Source organism: Morchella importuna, assembly GCF_003444635.1.
Source record: "Morchella importuna strain M04M26 chromosome Unknown Morimp01GS012, whole genome shotgun sequence".
In the NCBI taxonomy this organism is placed as follows: Eukaryota; Fungi; Ascomycota; class Pezizomycetes; order Pezizales; family Morchellaceae; genus Morchella; species Morchella importuna.
In genome coordinates, this window is record NW_025763409.1 from 1,101,602 (window position 1) to 1,118,515 (window position 16,914).

The 16,914-nt window shown below is 47.2% G+C and overlaps 5 protein-coding genes across 5 annotated transcripts; 2 read left to right on the forward strand and 3 right to left on the reverse strand.

Annotated features, from left to right (window-relative positions):
* Positions 1-119: 119 nt before the first annotated feature.
* On the reverse strand, positions 120-3,961 carry LAJ45_04926 (uncharacterized protein; the record flags this gene model as incomplete). The annotated part of the gene is made up of 5 exons (XM_046114502.1): positions 120-785; positions 841-2,918; positions 3,040-3,348; positions 3,503-3,593; positions 3,938-3,961. The coding sequence occupies 5 exons, from the start codon at positions 3,959-3,961 to the stop codon at positions 120-122; spliced, it is 3,168 nt and encodes a 1,055-aa protein (XP_045972528.1).
* A 2,506-nt stretch (positions 3,962-6,467) lies between these two features.
* LAJ45_04927 (uncharacterized protein) lies at positions 6,468-7,253 on the forward strand (the record flags this gene model as incomplete). Its single annotated transcript, XM_046114503.1, has 2 exons — positions 6,468-6,501; positions 6,706-7,253. 2 exons carry the CDS (start codon positions 6,468-6,470, stop codon positions 7,251-7,253), a joined length of 582 nt encoding a protein of 193 aa, XP_045972529.1.
* A 311-nt stretch (positions 7,254-7,564) lies between these two features.
* On the reverse strand, positions 7,565-9,970 carry LAJ45_04928 (uncharacterized protein; the record flags this gene model as incomplete). Its single annotated transcript, XM_046114504.1, has 6 exons — positions 7,565-7,709; positions 7,808-7,898; positions 8,095-8,995; positions 9,061-9,542; positions 9,593-9,740; positions 9,797-9,970. The coding sequence occupies 6 exons, from the start codon at positions 9,968-9,970 to the stop codon at positions 7,565-7,567; spliced, it is 1,941 nt and encodes a 646-aa protein (XP_045972530.1).
* Positions 9,971-10,618: 648 nt separating this feature from the next.
* Positions 10,619-13,903, forward strand: LAJ45_04929 (uncharacterized protein; the record flags this gene model as incomplete). The annotated part of the gene is made up of 13 exons (XM_046114505.1): positions 10,619-10,769; positions 10,843-10,878; positions 10,933-10,939; positions 11,050-11,197; positions 11,250-11,491; positions 12,209-12,235; positions 12,405-12,477; positions 12,588-12,632; positions 12,699-12,809; positions 12,864-13,166; positions 13,217-13,575; positions 13,637-13,747; positions 13,813-13,903. The coding sequence occupies 13 exons, from the start codon at positions 10,619-10,621 to the stop codon at positions 13,901-13,903; spliced, it is 1,704 nt and encodes a 567-aa protein (XP_045972531.1).
* A 298-nt stretch (positions 13,904-14,201) lies between these two features.
* LAJ45_04930 (uncharacterized protein) lies at positions 14,202-15,413 on the reverse strand (the record flags this gene model as incomplete). The annotated part of the gene is made up of 4 exons (XM_046114506.1): positions 14,202-14,562; positions 14,626-14,866; positions 14,931-15,225; positions 15,297-15,413. 4 exons carry the CDS (start codon positions 15,411-15,413, stop codon positions 14,202-14,204), a joined length of 1,014 nt encoding a protein of 337 aa, XP_045972532.1.
* Positions 15,414-16,914: the final 1,501 nt, after the last annotated feature.

The following is a 16,914-nucleotide window of genomic DNA, read 5'->3' on the forward strand; positions in this document are numbered from 1 at the left end:
ACAGCTCGGCCTACATCACTGAAGGTAGAGAGAGATTACCCCATGATACATCATCATTTTCGCATCATGCTCGTCATTTCGTGAAAAAAAACAACTGCTAATCACTTCGTACAGAATACCTAGTGACCATACCCAGCACCCCAACCGGCGTTGTTGTGCCTCTGAGTAGACTGTCCGTAATGGGGGTACCCATACATGGAATACTGGTTTGTAGCAGTCTGGCCCTGCCCAACGCCATACTGGCTCTGCTGGGCTTGGTGCAAGTTATGGTTCAAATGTGTACCATACATGCTTCCTGGGGTCTGTGCTCCGTGCTGTGGCCCCATATTTGCGCCACTGGTAGCTGATCCCGGTCTTCCAGGCTGTCCTTGGATCGACGGGGTGGATGAGGGGCCAGTCGGGGGTTTGTTTTCACCAAACTTCATAGAATCATCGTTTTGGGCTTGCTGGGTAACTTGTTGACCAACGCCGCTGCCAAGTTGCTGCTGCTCAGGCAAACCACGACTGCCCAGAAAGTTTGGTATGGCGTTGCTATTACCATAGGCACCGGCTGATGAGTGCTGTGGAAGTGACTGCTGTTGCTGCTGTTGCTGCGATGCAGTTGCATTCATGCGACCGTAATCGCCAAGTCCAACACTTTCACGACCCTGGGTCGAAGGTGTACCAAACCCACCAAGACCCGCTGGGCTCGAGGAATGATCTGAGTATTGAGGAGACATATAGGCCTGAGGATATCCATACATTCCCTGGTGCTTTCCGAAAGGATTGGGGTGGTTGTAATAACTCTGCAACATCTCTAAGTCAGTGTTGTTGGATTATTTCTAATAAAGACATTCATACCTGATGCATAAATTGACTGTAGTAGGGGTGCTGCTGGTATCCGTACGACGGCATTCCTCCAGGATATTGAGCTAGACCTGGCTGGTGGGGCTGAGATGTCTGTTGAGCAGCAGTGATTGCTGGGCTTGGAGTTCCGTGCCCACTAGATTGATCCCCGGTCTGCGCGCCGTATCTTGAAGTGGGTTGCTGTACCTGACCGGACACAGGCGCTGAGGTGGGAACTTGACCAAGAGCTTCACCAGCACCACCAAGACCACTTGAAGCACGTTGTTGGTTTGCGCCAGCATCTTGCTGAGACTGACCTTGCTGCATGTAAGTTGAGTTATAAAGATTTCCAAATCCAGGAGGCTGGGTGCGATCGTAGTAGTTATTGTACTGGTGTTGGTCTGGGGTTGTTGAGACACCTACACCAATATGCGAAGGCTGTTGATGAGGTTGCAATTGGGAGTGAGCATAGCCAGTGTATGTTTGAGGTTGACTGTGAGGTGGTTGCACCTGTGATTGTTGGGGTTGGTTTTGAGGTTGGGGTGCTGGTTGCTGTTGTGCGGATGGTCCAAAAGTGTCGAATGGCTTGGTTTGGGGCTGTTGTTGGGTATTAGGGATTTCGTAGCGATTGTATTGGTTTGGCATGTGCTGGTTTAGGTGCTGGTGCTGTTGTGTCATGCTCTGGGGAGCAAGAGGCGGCTGCGAGGTAGGTTGCTGAGGGGCAACCTGGGGGTGCACAGGCAGTCCAGGGGCCTGCCGAGGGGTTGGAAGTGCATCCGTAACGGGTGGCTGAGAGACTGGAGCCTGGGCAGGGCCAGTCGGAGGAAGTGCAGAAATTGGCTGAGCAATTTGCAACGGCTGCGCAGGTTGCGACACAGTCTCGACTGGCTCGGCTTCATCACCATCTTCATCACCAAGACCCATACTTCCGAATTGAAGGGTTGGGTGCTCTACTGCGTTATGAGTTATAGGACTAGGCATAATGACAGGTTCCTGTTGTGTTAAGGTCCGGAACTTTGATCTTGGGGTGTTTTTCGGTATAGCCATGGCATACGCAGTTCTAGGTGTTGTTGCTACGGGCTGGGTAGGTGGGGGTGCAATGCTGGCACCGATTGCACTAGGAGTAGGTGCAGGTGATGCGATTGTGCTTGCCTGGGTACCTGTTGGAGCAGGTGGGGCAACATCCTCAATTTTTTCCAAATTGACTTCTGTAAGTGGCTGTTGAGGCTGGGGGGAGGAGACAGTCTCAATAACCCCGAGGGTTTCTGGAACTACTGGTGTTTCTGGAGCTGCCGGAGCTGCCGGAGCTACAGGAGCCGCGGGAGCAGTGGAAGCTGAAGCTGTGGAAGCTACGGGAGCTGTGGGAGCCGTTGGGCTTTCTGAAGCTGCTGGTGTAGCTGGAACTGCAGGGGCTACTGGAACTGCTGGCGTTACTAAGGTTACTGGAATTGGCGGAACTGCGGGGACCACCGAGGGAGCCTCGGGTTTTACTTCAGGCTCTGGCTCTGGCTCTGCGACGGGAGTGATAACTGTAACTTCGACCTGAGGCGCAGAAGGTTCGGCAAGCGGCTCAGTTGTGGGCTCTTCTTCGACATTAGATTCGGACACTTTTGGTTCTGGAGCTTTTGTTTCAGGCGCAGGAGTAGGCGCAGGTGGAAGAGAAACTGGTTTGGGAGTCCTTTTCGGTACCGGTGCAGGAGTAGGAGGAGCAGGCTCGAAAAGGCTGGCCCACGTGGCACCTTTAGTGGTTGTTGGAGGTGAAGTTACACTGGAATTGAGCTTCTTCTTTTCCCCTGCGCTCTCAGCTTCAGTTATCAAAACAGTCTCCCTAACGGCAGGTTCTTCGCTCAAGTCTTTTGGTTGCGCGACACCGTTTGGAGGGGGGGGTCCGGGGCGTGCACGGCTTGAGTGATTGCGGGTCTCCGGCCCTGTTACTCGGCCACGACCGCGGCCAGCTTCGGAGCTGCCCCTCGACACACGAGGACCACGACCAGAATCAGTGGCAGCTCCAGTTGATGCGCGGTCGTAAACCTTAGGCTTGGGGCCAGGACGAGCTTTATGGCCCTTCTGTACCTCCCACTGAGGGGCCTGACCTGAACAAGCATAAATGTATATTTTAGCTAAGCTGCTACACAAAGTTACACAACAGGAGCCGCAAAGCAGCAGGAAGATAGTGGACATGTAAAAGAAGAGCTTGAAGATAGGAGAACGGACCCTCAGCTAGCCTATCTGCTGCAGTTTGAAGATCACCATTGCATTCTTCTAGAAGGGAGATGAGATCTTCAGGGGCCCGGTCACCGAACATCTCTTCCAGTTGTAACAGTTCTTTGGGGTATTTAGTCTTCAATTGACCTTCATCTTCGTTGCTGTAAGGCGTATTGGTGTCGCCATTTAAGTTACGGGCTGAACGGGCTAATCCGCCCCGGGTTCCAGCAGAACCGCTACGGCCGCCCCGACTAGCACCCCTACCACCACCACGAGGGGTATAGGCGATGCGTGAATGAACTTCAGACATGTGTGAGACTGTAATAACCTTAGTCAGAATATAATACCCAATGATATGGTATGAAAAGATGAAGTTTGAAAGAGGCCCTTAACAGAGCCTCTACAGCAATAAAGAAAATATAGATAGATAGATGTGGGAAGCAACAGATTGATTGATGGGATGAGCACGGACAGTAAGAATAGAATGCCAAAAAGGCGAAACCCGGATAGAGGGTTCGAAAAATGAAATTAGCGAGAGCACCGACCGATGAAGACCGACGATGCTGACAAAATGTTTGGTGAATGAGGAATCAGATTGAGAAGATGGAGGTGTAATGGAGATGAAAAGGGGGGGAGGTAGAGGTGGTGGTGGAGGTGGTGGAGGTGGTGTTCTAAAGAGGATCTGGACGGATTGACGATAATGGGGGAGGACTACTCTTTCTGAGTGTTCTCTTGGGGCTGGAGAAGGGGTGACCGGGGCTGTTGCACTGTGCACACACGCAACCAACATCTGCCTGGCTTACGGTGCGCTGCTAATGGACTAATCTGTGGCTAGGGTTCACTCTCTCCGACGTTGTAATACTGAATGTAATGTACATTCTGGTTACGTAACTTACGGCCGTCTGACCCCGCCACTTTGGTTGGCATCCATTGAAACAGCTCTACGATATCATGTATGTGTCTAATCTACATACAGTATGTATGCTCTTTTTTTGTACAGCAAAGCAGTGTGGGCTTGAGGAGGGTGTGAGATCAAAAAGCTGAAGAGGGATGAATATTGGAAGAGAGGGATGGATGGAGGAAGGACAGGTGGCGGGTGACCTTGTCTGTCCTTCAGTAAAAAGCTATTTTGATTGAACATCCCCGATAGATAGCACCGATATCTCGATTGCTGTTTCCAAGATGTAAAAGTTTGAATTCTACAGTTTCAAAGGTCTAATTGATCATTGTAGTGGTATGTACATGTACTTTGCGTATGTACAGGATGTACTACATGTATGTAGTGGGGTGAAACCGGTATTGCGCAACTATCGATACAGATGAAACCAACTCAATGCCTCAGAAGGCTGTATAGGTGCATGCGACTCTACTCTCAATCTCTCTACTGTAAGGGACGACTAACCACAGACTTTGGCGGAGGCATGTTTGGTATCCACGGCCTAATGCCTAGTATCTCTGAAGAACAGAGCTCTCTCCACAGTACGGCATGCATCACTTATGCACCCATAAGATACACACATACATACATGTAACTACAAATGCGTTATGCTACATGCACCTACACTGTCGATGGCTACTCCAAGAACAGCCCCAGCGCCCCGTTTCCCACACAGCTGCTATTGGTGACCTCGCTTCCATACTCTAAGTTTGGAGAGATGGTGTTGGCAGAATGGTACATGGTATCAAGTCTTTAGCTTTAAACAACATGTCGAAAGAGCCTCGTGCACCGAACTGGGTTCAACCCCCGGACCAGCCCCGATCACAATAAGCATCGCCAAGATGGGGGTCGCTGGAAAGTTATGTATATTAGGCACCCCCGAGCTCCAGAGCTTACTGATAGGTGTTAATTGAGGCAGTTTCGTTCTCCTCCAAAATGGATCAAGATCAATTAATGGGCACGGACACAGTGGAATGTCCCCGGAATCTTGGAACCCTGGGTGTGATTTATGCGCATTGCGCAAACGCAGGTGCCAAGAGATCCTGGGGATAACCTTGATTTCCTCCTCTCGTCCCTAAACAGCTAGGCGAGGTGAGGGTTAGGGGTGGAAGTTATTTGATATCTCATCTGAAAACAATTAACTCGCTCTCTCAACATACAACACGTTGAAAGAAATTGTCTGCTGATGCGTACCCAAAGAAATCTGTCTCCAACTACAATATAAAATAATTTTCTGCACTACGGCCTCGTGCTTTATGGAACCGCGGAGATCCGCTAGAAACCCTAAGCCCCATACCCTATACCCTATACCAGTCCCGTGTTCTGGTTTCTTCAAATCAAGTCTCCTGCGTCACAGAGTTTCTAACCGGGAAGTAGAGAATCTGATGCACGAAATGTATGTTCTCCCATTAACAGCCTCATGGATCGATCAAGGATCGGTTACCACAACCATGCTTATTGCTCCTTGCGCTTTTAGAAAATTGGCCTACTTTGACCTGCCAACTGCCGTCTAATTTCTCGTGAAGCATAAACACCTAATTGCTACTAATTATTGAAACCTCTCCCACTAATTTCCCCTCTCAATCTCATAGAAGTCGGTAGAAACATTCAATGTATTATAACCCAATACAGCCAATCACCTCTTATCTTGGCCCCGTGTTAATTTTGCCGTTTTATAGAAGCTCCCACCACTGAATGAAAGTTCAGCTCTTTCTGGATGCAGCCATACTACTAATTGTGTCGCACATTATCCCATTCGTCGTACCCCCATTGATATTCATCCCCACAGTCTGGTTTGCAGCCGCTATTTTTTTTTTTTTTTTTTGCTTTGCGCCAAATGTAGGTAACCGCACCTGCCTTGCCTCGCACCTAAGATACTTGTACATTACATTACATACTACATAAAGTACGCCCCCATAAGTAAATTTCCCCGTCTTCCGGTACTACCTGTATCAAATAAGTACATGTATTCAAGGGGGAGGGGGGGGGGGGTCTGTCTCTCCATTTTACCTGCTTTCACAAAATGGAGGGGGCGGGTGTACAACAATTGAATATTATATGAGGTTACTTTGTTGGGGTATTTTTGCTGATCCATTAGAATGGAGGTATGTACCTGGCCTTGCCTCGTTCTCTCCCCTGGGAGGGTATGGATGCTGCTATGGAAGGCGGCGGCCGAAGTTGAACGAAAATGCATCAGCCAACTTTATGGTTCCCCCCGTCCTTCCCCCAAAATTGATTATTGCGCGTCTTATTCCGTCATTGCTTAGATAGTCTATTGCACGTTGTCCTGAATTTATTTAAGAGAGCCATTCCTCGCTCTCCTTTCCATCACACTTTTATACCTTCTTCCTCCTTCTTCCAATCCAAACGCCTAGCAATTTTTCCATCGTATTTCAGTTCTCATTGAGCTCCCATCTACTTATTTGTATTACTCAAACGTAAAATACTCAACCAACCTCACCTCTCACATACAAAAACAAAAATCCCTCCATACTCCAAAATGACTGATAAGAGCATCAAAAAGGGCGATGAAGGTAGGACCCCTCTGATATTTCCATAAATTTACTCGCAAAATAGAGGGATTGGCGCTCATAAAGCCCCCCCGAATCCAGTCACCTGGAATTGGGGCTCTGGTCATCCTTCTGGGACCGTTGCCGAGATCAAGAACCACGGCTCCCTCGAGATCATATCGAAGGGTAAACGAGTGCACAAGAACGCTGACCCTGACAACCCTGTAGTGCATGTAGAGCGTGAAGGCAACGACGTTGTCAAGCGTGCAAGCGAGCTCACCAAGGAGTCGTCTGCAGCTCCTGCCGAGAAGAAAGACAAAAAGACGGCCGCTAAAGAAGCGAAAGAAGCGAGAGAGACTAAAGAGACTAAAGAGACTAAAGAGGCGAAAGAAGCGAAAGAAGCGAAAGAAGCGGCAGCCGAAAAGAAGGAAGCCGAGGCTGGCGAGAAGCGAGACCGCTCAGGGGCCGACGTTGATGGTGATGGCAAATCACCGGCTGAAGAGCAACTGGAGGCCGAGAAAGAGACCGGTAAGGAAGCTAAGAAGCCCAAACTCGACGACGAAAACGCCAAGGAAAAGAACGGCAACGGAGATTCAAAGAAGCCCGAAGAAGCCGACTCAGGTGACGCCGAGAAGTCTCCTGCACCAAAGAAGCGTGGACCAGGTCGCCCCAAGAAATCCGAAATCGAAGCGAGGAAAAAAGAGGAGGCAGCAAAACTTGAAACCGGTGCAGGCGGTGCGGAGAAAATATCACAAAGGACACGTTCAAAGGCTTAGATTGTTCGTCCTGGTGACCGCAATCCGTTTCCTGGTAGGTAGGCTAACCATCGACCATTGTTATAGCAAGTAAGAGCCATAGCTGATGTCCTCATGTCCAGGAGTTTAAAACTGGAAAGAGAAAAAAATTGCCTGTAGTATCTGACCATACCAGACTGGAGCTGCAGTATCAAAAAGCAGCATCTTTGTTTTGTAAATGGTATAACCCGTGTATTTCTTAAATGAATCTCTAATGTTCGGATTCCCTCTTCCCCCTTTTTCCCTTTGGGTTTCAATGTACCAGGCGCTTAATAGCGAGGTTCAAGTTAAAGTTATCTTTTCTTTTTGAAGGAAGTAATAAAAAAGTTGCTCGACCTGATGTTCGCAAACATTGCGAATGCATTGTAGCACATCGGCAACGTAGCCCAGACTTGAAATATAAATGTGTTTCTGAGGAAATATTGCCATGCTATGATACTGTACAGTAAAAAACTGGATGTCAAATTTTCCATAATATAACATCTTTTCCAAGCCAAGGGAGAGGGGATTAAAGGATAAAACAAAACCCATAATACCTGATGAGTCCCCTATAATGACGATGTTCTTTCTTCCAATGCATACTATCACGTTTAAGGCAAACCCTGAGTGACCAGTATAAAAATCCCTCTAAACCAAACAATTATCATCCGTACTTCTAGCAGTACTCTACAGTTCCCACATTATGAATGAAGAATAAATATTAGAAGATAGACAAAAATCGACGTATAAAATGGTATTCGTTTTGTTTTATGCATGTATGCTGATAAAATTTATTCCGGTTTCTGCTCTTCATAAAATAGCAAATAGACCTCCTTTTGCATACCAAGGACGTCCCCAGTTTTCGTCTCTCTAATCTTGTCGTCGCTTATGCGCCACCACTTATTATTGCCGTGCTTCTTTCTGACTTTATTCGGAGCATGGGCCCTTTTTTCAAAAGCACTATCTGCTGTGGTTCCCGGGCCAGCCTCCGGGATAGAAGAAATATCGGGTGTCAACAGAGAAGGGGACGGTGTAGATTTTGAATCCGAGCTTGATAAACTGGACGATGCATCTGAGGGTAGAATATTGGACGATGCAGCATAAGGTGATAAGGATGGGGAGTCTACGCCCGGTTCCCTTGGGTCTACTAATCGAACGGTGGATCCTGGAGTCGAACCACCAATCGGTGACGCTTGTCCACTTGCTGCAGGGGTAGAAGGTGCAAGTGTGGGCGTAGGTGTGGAATAGGGCGGCGGGGACACAATCTGCCTCCTAAAGCATTCATAATGCCCACTCTCATGGCCGCCCTTGTGTGTCACCATGCAGAGAAGTTTATATTCATGCTTCTCCATGATACCGCCCATTTGCAAAGTTTCTGGGAATGAAACCCGAGCACTATTCTTTCTCGACGACGAGTAACCTTCGTATATAGAGCGGGAGAGATGGAGAGCGAGAATCCGGGGGTGGGACGACATGCGGGTCCTACGAGCGATACGGGATTTGGGGGCCGAGGAAGACGGTGGTATATCGATTCCCTCGGGAATTTTTTCAGGATCTTTTTCAAGAGCTTGTCGGAGAGTGTCGATTATCTCTTGAATCTTTCCTTGCTTTGTGACAGGTGTACTTGCAATTTTGCGGGTTAGGGTTGCTATGGCATGCTCAAGCCTGCATCTTGCGCATTGGAAATCGTCTATATACTCTGTGGAGAGAACACCCTTAATGCAGTCTGAGAGGGTTGTACTGCTCTGTAAAGAGAATATTAGAGTATTGCTCATGATAAAGAAATTCGATAAAAGTAGATTCCACGCACCTTTTGAGGAACCGGTAATGTCAAAACGACGAATGTGGAAACTGTAGGTTTTGGCTTGAAGTGACATTTCTGACACTCTATCTCCGACTCAACTTTCCCCTCAAGTGGCATTCCGCCTTCGTCTTCTGTCTCGTCTTCTAAATTTGAATCCGAATTTTCCACATTAATGATGACCCCATCCTCTTCCTCTTCTACTTTCTCCCCACCAGCCTCACCCACATTGAGGAGAATATTCCTCCCCCCCGCCTCTTCCTCCTCGTGAGCCTTTTCGTCCTCTAGATCTTTCTCCTTCACTACTCTTGCTGCTTTCACTGACTTTTTCTGCTTGTGATATTCCTCCGCTATTGTTTCGGCAACAACCTGCAAGAATTCGTGGGCGTCCTGTTGGCTGCGGGAAATCCTCTGCCGGAATACTCTCTCTAGAACAGTCAAGAAAGGTCGTGCAGATAACGTCTTTCTATATAATGGCCTCTCGTTAAGACCTGTAACTCATCAGTTCTCACCTCTGAAATCCGTTGATATCCAAACCAACCATCTAATATATCTTTCAAAGCTGCGGTCAGAAACGGTTTTTCATCACCCTCGATAAATTCTCCGTTGGCCTTTGCTGCCCTTGTCCGTCTGACCAAATATGCCCTGAGCTCTCCTAGTCCTGCGAGGGATTGTAGAATTGAATTTATCTATTCATGAGATTAATGGAATGTCCATAGGGCTGAGGACGTGGGTGCATTCATACAAAGCAGTCATTGGCTGTGTTGACAAGACCCACCACTCCCTTCTTCCGCTGTGAGGAGGAAGGGTTTGAATCGATGAACCATGTAGGGCCAAAAACATAGACGAGGGTTACAGCAGCGAGGGATGCACCAGCAGCATAGGCGATCGTGAGCTGCTTGTTATTTGGCGCCGGCATTCCGGATTCCTTTTTAGGCTTGTTTCTGAGCTATGGCGAGAAAGAGAGCCGAGAGCGAGGGACTTTCATCACCGCCAATTTATGTTGAGATATGTACAGTAGAAGAGTGACTGATGGTCTACTTAGTTTAAGTCTGACGATATTCCTTTCCTGCCCCGTATCTGAATTGAGGCTCCTTTTAGTTTTTTTTTGTGGTTGCGTTATGTTGACGACAAACAAAAGAACAGAATGGCGATGATGTCTGTTCAACTTTTTCTAACCGGGCGATAGCGTGGGCAAAGTCGTAGGGAAAGACACCTAAAAGAGGAGGGGCTACACCCCAGGATGTCTTGTCTTGGAGGGTGCGCAAGTCCTTTGTCAGCCGGAAGATAATAGAGTTTGGTCCGGTCATTTTTTTTTTCTTCCAATGCAGTGTTTTATTTCCAGTAACAAAATTATAGTGAGATGTAAAGCTGGTACCCAAATCTTTACCACCGTTGATTATGATGCACGCTTTATAATATATATATATATTTTGGCATGTGTGTTGCCCATGTATCACCTCCCCCCGCGCGTTAAAGCGGCTCTGGTCCAAGATTCTCGGAATCGCAAATCTAGTCAGGAACAACCACCAACAAACCGTTTACTACAGAGCCACTCAGGGTCCCAATGGCGTTATTCAGCACCCCAAAGTGTCCGTCATGTATCCGGCAACTCGCCGGCGGTGCCTTCCAGCAAATTCGAGGGATTAAGAAGATGGTGAAGGTCCCCACGGTCACGGTTAGGCTGCTAAAAGATGTGCCAAAATATGGACCAGCTGGTATGATGGTCGTCCAGTTACCTGATGTGTTCATTGTTGGGGATCTGAGATTCTGATGTATTCGGGATAATAGGGACATTGATTCCTGTTGCAAAGGGAAGAATGAGGAGTGAGTCTTCTTAATTTTGTTTGTGAAGCATTTTTATTAACCGGACGACCTTAGGCATATGGTATGTCTAACATGCCACTTCTGTGTGAGGCAGAATCTATGCACAATCATATCCCTATATATGGCAATCCCATATCGAAAACCCCGATAACATACTAATCCACTCCCCAGGTATCCTCAGAAAGTAGCAGACTATGTCCACTACACAGAGCTAAAGAAGATACCGCGCGGTGAAGCCCCCCAGCGAGACTTCTTCTTTCTCGCCGACACTGTTACAAGCGGTAAAAAGAAACAAAAGGCCACCGTTTCCCTCCTTTCGGTGCGTTTGATCCATCTCAGGATAATCACAGCGTTATTAATATTTACCATAGCCCACGCAAACCATCGCTATCCTCGAGGCTTTGCTCCCCCCCTCCCTCCAGTTCTCCAGCGCAACTATTTCTCCAACAGACCACTCCCTCCACGGATCGGTGTCTACAGTTGATATTGCCAACGCAATTAAAATGGTCTCTGCCGCAAACGGAGAGGAGGGATCGAGGGTCGTTATCACACCTGATCAGATTGAGTTGATAGGTGTTGAGGGTGACAAGATCAAAATGATTGGAGAATACCAGTTTGAAATCAAGATGAAGGGGACCAATGATTTCGTCAGAAGACGGGCTACAGTCCAGAGGCAGGAAATACATTAGAAGTTAGGAATGGGTTAGGTTTAGAGCTGCATATCAAAAAAAAGGCCGGATCTCGGAATAAAAAACCTTCGATATGCGTACGATCACCAGCAAACCTCAGCTGTCAAAAGGGAAAGAAAGCTATTTATCTATGCAACCGGGCATTTATGAAAGGGAGATGTAAAAAGAATTAGATTGTGGGATGCTTTTTTTTTTCTTCTCTATATATTTTACCATTCCCCTCCCACCCATCCTCCACGTGGGGGGCTGTATATGTTATTTAGCAGGATCGTTTACGTTTTTGCAGCGAACCGGAATAAGAAAAAAAGTATCGGTACTCCATCCATCGCGATTTGTGATTTTAACAGGAGTAAAGGGCTCGGCCGGGTACTACTGCCAGTACGGCAATCATCCCGTATGCGCCGCAAAATATAATCGTAGATATTTCCAGTTTTCAGTACGTCATGTAGAAAGAAAACTCCACAGAGGCGGTATCACTGAGACTTCCGCCGACATCCCTGTCTATCTGTCCTGCCGTGTGAATTAACCCCGCCATTAATAAAAGTGGTGTTCTCCGTTTGTTGAGAAATCAACGTCTACATAAACCACCCTTATCCCCCTCATCTTCCAACTGCAAAGCAACACTGCTCAAACAAACACAGAAAAAGACTCGTCCTCGTCAAATTTAGGTGAGCTCTTCACCAGACCCCCTCATTTGCTCTGTGTACTTGCCCAGGACTGTCGCCTTAAGGATACTCTCAAGCTGCCCCACTATTCATTCCTCTTCAAAGAATCAAAACCTCTATTTGAAATTTTGATCGTGAATTCATCAACTAATACTTCTTCTCTCCTTATTAGAATTATCATAATGGGTGCTCTCGAAGTTCTTAAGAGGAAGTCCGGTGTTATCGTTGGTGATGACGTCTTGAACGTAAGTCTAAATGCCCCGCCATACAACGTTTTCACTCCATGTTATTGAATAACTACATGTACATGTGCTTGCTTTACCCGGATTATTCTGACTATGATCTACAAAAATAGCTTTTCAAATATGCCAAGGAGCACAAGTTCGCCATTCCTGCCATCGTGAGTTTACTAATTCCTTTCTCTCACAACCGTTGGAGGGATTATCAACTTACAGATATCAAATAGAACGTCACTTCTTCCTCAACTGTGGTCGCTTCCCTCGAGGCAGCCCGCGATGCAAAGTCCCCAGTTATCATCCAAATGTCTCAGGGTGGTTCTGCCTACTTCGCTGGAAAGGTTCGTATCGTACTCGCTCCAGACATTGAACATTCAACTCATAACCTCTAACAGGGCGTCTCCAATACTAACCAATTCGCCTCTATCTCCGGCGCCATCGCCGCGGCCTACTACATCCGCTCCATTGCCCCAGCATACGGCATCCCAGTTATTCTCCACACCGATCACTGCGCCAAGAAGCTCCTTCCTTGGTTGGACGGAATGCTCGATGCTGACGAGAAGTACTTCGTTGAGCATGGAGAGCCTCTTTTCTCATCTCACATGATCGATCTGTCTGAGGAGGAGAAGGAAGAGAACATTGCTATTACGAAGAAGTACGCAGAGCGTGCTGCTCCTATGAAGCAGTGGCTTGAGATGGTTCGTGGTTATCTGTTGAATCTGAATGAGCTTTTAGCTAATTATTGTAGGAAATTGGCATCACTGGAGGTGAGGAGGATGGCGTTGACAACACCGATGTCGACAACAGCGCCCTATACACCCAACCCGAGGACATTTATGAGGTCTATAAGGCTCTATCTTCTGTTTCCCCGTACTTTTCCATCGCTGCCGCCTTCGGAAATGTTCATGGTGTGTACAAGCCCGGCAACGTCAAGCTCCACCCCGAGCTTCTCGGAAAGCACCAGGCCTACACCAAGCAGCAGATCAGCAGTGCCGAGGAGAAGCCATTATTCCTTGTTTTCCACGGAGGCTCTGGTTCCTCCAAGGAGGAGTTCAGACAGGGAATTGAGAACGGTGTTATTAAGGTCAACTTGGACACCGACTTGCAGTAAGTTATCGTTGTTCCGCTATGAGAGAGTGTATGGAGTCTTTTACTCACCAGTAAAAAGGTACGCCTACCTGACTGGTATCCGTGATTACGTCCTCAACAAGAAGGATTACCTGATGCAGCAAGTCGGAAACCCTGATGGTGATGACAAGCCCAACAAGAAATACTTCGAGTAAGCTTCCTTTTCATAAATCTCCCTCAATGAGTGTTGGGATCTAACACAAGATACTTTACTAGCCCCCGCGTCTGGGTCCGTGAGGGAGAGAAGACCATGACTGCCCGTGTCAAGGAGGCCTTGACTGACTTCAACACTGCCAACCAGTTGTAAAAGAACAATAGCTGGCTAGTGTGGGTTTTACATGGTAATCGATTTTGTTTCTTTACTTTTTGGGTCATATGAGTTGTGAACACAACAGGAAGGGTTCTCAGTGTCGCAACGCTTTTAGGACTTTACAAAGGACGAAATAAATTACGATAAAGAAGAAGTTCCTTGTGATCATGAACAATCACTCGTATTATGATATCATCGTGCTAGAATGAATTCGTCTCGTAGAAGAAGTCCATGTTGCGGTAGCACTAAACAAGCTCCTAACCCAAGACCCAAAGTAATGAGACCTGATCCACGATTATTTAGAATCACTATCTAACCCCTCCAAGAACCTTTTCACTCTTCCATAAAGGTCTTGAGTTACGCTCTCAGGTACATCCTCGTACCGATGGTTTGCTCCAGCCACTGTTCCACTGTTCTCCGTATCCACAGTTACCCCAGCTGCAGCTGCAGCACGGTACCACTTTTGAAGCAACGCTTCTTTATCGAGACTGCTTGACATGTACTCATCGTCTTCCGAGAATAGGTAGAGTAGCTTTGTTTCAGCTGTGACTCTTTCATACACGGACCTTACAACATCCTCACTGATATCTGAAGACCAATAATCATCATCACCTCGTGGGATACCATTGGGACCTAATGGAACAAGCAAACTGTACCTACAAAAAGATCAGCACAGCCATTATAAGAAAATCAAGTGAGGTCGATCAGGGTTAAGGTACCATCGACGAGCAGTGATAGGGTAAGCTGCAAATGGCCCACGATACTTGATTGGGATTATTTCCTCGCCCAAGCCTTCCGCAACCCATTTCGTAACAAAATCGAGGGCCTCATAATACGATTCATCTCCCATTAGGTAGCGCATTGCTTCCCTGTCGCTAACTGGGGCTTGGAAGATCGCACCATCGAGGTCTGGGGCGCCTGCGGCGGGTTTTGAAATGTACTCAATGGCGTCTTGGCTGCCTTTTTTTTTTTTTGTAGAAAGTTTGTTAGTTGGAAATGATTTTTGGGTAGTGTTTTTCTTTACCTGTGGAGTGGCCGAGCAGAACCACACGTCCATGGGGGCGAATTTGCTTGATGTAAGCTACGGCTTGGGAAAGTTCCTCGACATCCCGCTTTAGGCTCCCCATGCCCCAGCCGTAGTATGACGAAGTGGTCAAAACTTCAACCACACTCCAGTCCTCAAGCGCTTCTGCAAGCCCGGAAACATATGGGACTGTGGTGAAACCTTCACCGAGACCGCCCATGAACAGTAGGGTGTCACGGTCTGAGCTGTTTGTACAGGTTGGAGGGTTATGTTCAAATGCCACTAGGTGATATGCCTTTTTCCCCCGCACAGTGAGTTCATGATCGCTTTTGTGCAATCTGTATATATGGAATATGGAATCCTTACATAATTGTGTAAAACACCTTGCTGTGATAATGCTGTGAAGTTCAGAGATACTACAAAGGGAACGAGAAGATGCAAGAAGATCGCGGCAAACTTCAACGTACCCAGAACGGAAGCCATGGTGGAGGACTTTGGATGGGCTGAAGATGACGGGACACAGGATTAGATGGATACTTATGTGATTGAGGTAGGGGTACTTGAAGTGATATTGGTGCTTCAAACTTCTACATTTGGCTGAAGGCCCGACGGGATATATCTCACTGCTTAACCTTAGGGCCGGACGGCAATTACGACTATTGGGAAAGAGGTGTTTGTAGTCGGGTCTTAGAATTGTTAGGTATCCGTTACCTGCCTGTGATGTTCCACTAGTGTCGTCCCACCAATTACTTAAAGATCAGTGATTATTAATTATAAAGATCAGGTACGTATTCGATCGCAGTATACACTTGGCATATGCATGTCTCACCCATGCCGGCAGTGCCTGGTGCAGATCGATTCGTTCTACTGTACCAACACCAGGATTAGTTGGTTCTGTCTCAGTACTAGTACTTTACTCTACTCAGGGTACTGTAGTTAGTAGGTGATCTACATGCATGAGGTTTTTGTTTGATTTCGAATCTGCTTAGCAACTACACTACCAAACAACTGGGTAGTATCACTACTACATCGGAATAGAATTCTGCTGCGAGGCCGCGATATTGCTACCATATTCCCTTGTTACTCTGGTCAGAATGCAAGGGATCACCAGATATATAGGTACAAGACTACATGTGTAGTCCCACGGTGCTTTCTGTCTTTCTGCTGATATTCCAATTACGTGGCAGCTTGGTTTACGCCAAACTTCAATGGATTTCCGGCGAGAAACATCTCGATCCTTGACACCGCAACCCAGCCCAACCCAACCATCATGGGTTGTAAATGATGGCCCCATCACTACGCTATATTATGATATAGCCGTACATACTCCACTATAACAGTCTTTCTTCGATATGGTTGGGCCTCGAAGCCTCAGATATACGCATGGCTTGGGCAACTCCACACTCGGAAACCTATGTACTTCTACGATGTACCCCCACAAACATCCATAAGATTCTTGAAATAGGGCGCTCGGCACGTTTCATAGTTCTGGAAGATTCTCATTATTTCATTATAGTATTCGTCATTGGCGTATGACTCACTTTCCTATTAGTCATTCTATTACTCACACGTCCATGACTCATTGTATTTCTTTTGTACTACCTTTCATTAGTATAAATACGGGGCATTCCCCCTTAGCTAGAACAATCAACACGATCAATTACTTCACTTCTTCTACATACTTTCTCTAGGTTATGAGCCCGGAGACCACCCACGCTTATACACTCTTCACCATTTTTACCACAAAGTACATTTTCTCGTTTCACTTTCAATCATGTCTGAGAGGAGCATCAAAATTCCCGCACTCCCATGCAAGCTGGATGGTCAAGGCCATTACACTGTATGGAGGGACCTTGCTACCCGCATGTTGAAAGTTCACGATCTATGGAACTTGGTCAATGGTTCGAGCAAGCGTCCCGTGTTGACCACCACCACTACTGTACCTACCACGGCACCACAAGCATCAGGAAGCACCAATGGGGCT